The 2,422-nt window shown below is 34.5% G+C and overlaps 1 protein-coding gene across 1 annotated transcript in view; it reads right to left on the reverse strand.

The window, feature by feature from the left end:
* wwox (WW domain containing oxidoreductase) overlaps positions 1 to 840 on the reverse strand; it is a 150,813-nt gene extending 149,973 nt beyond the window's left edge. The window contains exon 1 of the mRNA XM_044124166.1: positions 569 to 840. Coding sequence (XP_043980101.1) covers positions 569 to 675 — 107 coding nt within the window. The 5' untranslated portion in view covers positions 676 to 840. The remainder of the gene's footprint in view (positions 1 to 568) is intronic.
* Between the last annotated feature and the right edge of the window lie 1,582 nt (positions 841 to 2,422).

The following is a 2,422-nucleotide window of genomic DNA, read 5'->3' on the forward strand; positions in this document are numbered from 1 at the left end:
AATTCCTCTTCTGACATCATTCTATTAATAAAGGTAATAAAATTGGACCGTTTTTTCTCAATTGACTCAAAATATCTCTAAACAACTGAATTTGTCTTTCTTATAAGCACAGGAAAGGTGTTGTAGTTCTCAAATCAAACCCTGATTAGGCTTTTTTATCTATAGTCCCTCGATGATGACGTCACAGATTTTCTAGCAGATTTACAATGCAGTGAAAATTTGTATCATCCCATTTGTATCTTTTTTTTTTTTTTTTGAGGAAGATACTCTATAGGTTTTAGAAAAGCACATATAACAAACCATAATTTATCACAAGGACAACCTTACTGACTGAATACAAAAAACATTTTGAAATGATGATCACTTATTAAGTGAAAAAGTTGTCCACACAGATTTACATCCAGACATTAAGGGCACCCCAAACTGTGTGAGCTCCCTTTGTTTTATCTGAACTTAAACATCTGCAGCTAAAGCAAATAGTTCATTTTAACACAAATTTACACAAAACACTGACGTCTGAGTCCTGCAGGGATAGTCGGACAGCACATATCCAGAGGTTCCCACTCACTTTGCATAGTAAACCCAGCCGTCTTTGGTGGACCTCTCTTCCCATCCAGGCGGTAACTCATCTTCACTGTCCGTATCGTCCATACCAGCGAATTTCAGAGCTGCCATTGCTCAAGCTTTCCACAAACACGGCGCTGTTTCGCGGATAAGCACAATAACAGGTACAAAGATAGCTGCTCTGGGAGATTAAAAACGCTATCAGAAAAATGCTCACCCGGCACTTCCGCAACAACACACTGACGACAGCCGAAGTGCCTTATGGGATATTGGGGAAATTAATCTGTGCCGTTTGCGCTGTAAAAAAACAGTTTAATGCGGACACAAATGTGTCAGAAGTGTATGGAGTTAAATTTGTTTGTTAAATCAAAAAAATCTAATATCAAATAAAATGAAAATTGTGATCAAAACTTTTAATGTCAAAAAAATTTTTAATCTTTACAAATAACTTTTTCACTTCATGACAAAAAAATTTGTGATTAAAAAAAGTTTAAGTTTTGATCACAATTTGCATTTTTTGATTTGACATTAAAAATTTTGATCACAATTTTATTTTTTTTATTTATTTATTTTTACATTAGGTTTTTTTTTATTTAATAATTGTGAAACAAATTTAACTCCATATTCGTCCGATGACAGCTGGATGTAACCTGTAACCATGAAAGGATAAGCAGGTATTGATGATAGGTGAAAGGAATAATAAAGTATTTTTTGTTTTCTTGTTTATTTTGTTTGTTTGTTTGTTTTTGAAAGTGCATTGGATCATACTACAAAAAAATTTACTTTCCACAAGAATCATGAATGGTAAGCAAACAAAGATGAAGCAATAAAGCTAATTTCACCAGATTGCAATCCAATCAAAATAAAACTGAAATAACACATGAAATTAACTTCACATGTAAGTAACATGATTTTACAGCTTTGAGCTTGGTTATTGCCTGAACAGGACCTCTTCAGTTCCTTTGTATGCAAAACCAGCTGCTTCCACCTGTTCCCGCTGCTTTACCTGCCTGTTAACCACACTATTCTCCTGTCGCAGGTAGTCTGCCTGAGTGGGAAGTTTACAATGTAAATTGAACATTTATTGAACTTGGAAGTTCAAATAATCAATTTGCAAGTTCATTTATTTGAACATCATCTTTACAAAAAAAAGGGGGAAAAGGAAATTCCAAATTATTCACATGATAATCTATAAAATAACAGGTCCTGAGTCTAAGTATGTGCTATTTGCTTATGTCTAAGAGAAGCAGGGGGTTACAAACTTCTGTTTCATAGTTTTTGAAATAAATGCTAGCATTTGATTAGCTAACCTGACCTCCAAACAAATTGTTTTGCCTGATCAAAGTCAGTCCTGCACCATCGAGTTTAATTGATAGATTAAATTAAACCCTACTGTTGATTTTATGAATTATGAATAAGATATTATGAGCTTTTTAGTTTAAGGCAGTGATGCACTGAGGCAGTGGGCGGGCTAAATCTGATCCTTGTTTAAATGAATGGTCAGAAGCTGACTGACTTAAACAGGTCAACCAATCCAATGTTACGGTTTATTTGACAGGAACCAGTGGCAGCTTGAATGATTTCATGGTGTGCTGCAGCAACTATATAAAAAGGTAAGGAAGTAATTAAGATTTTTACTGTTAATTTGATTTTTATGTATTTGTCAAATTAACGCATTCAAAGAATTATGAACTTTCATTTATATACCTAGATTTTATACAATAACTTATTTAATATAGATGCTCGATTTTGTAAATATGCGCTTTTGGCCTTTGATGGGAAGCTGTAGTTCTCTTATTGCACCCACAGCGCATGCGCCACACACTTTGGTAGGCGGGGCTGCTAGATGGCCCGACCA

Source organism: Gambusia affinis, linkage group LG08 (assembly GCF_019740435.1).
Source record: "Gambusia affinis linkage group LG08, SWU_Gaff_1.0, whole genome shotgun sequence".
NCBI lineage: Eukaryota > Metazoa > Chordata > Actinopteri > Cyprinodontiformes > Poeciliidae > Gambusia > Gambusia affinis.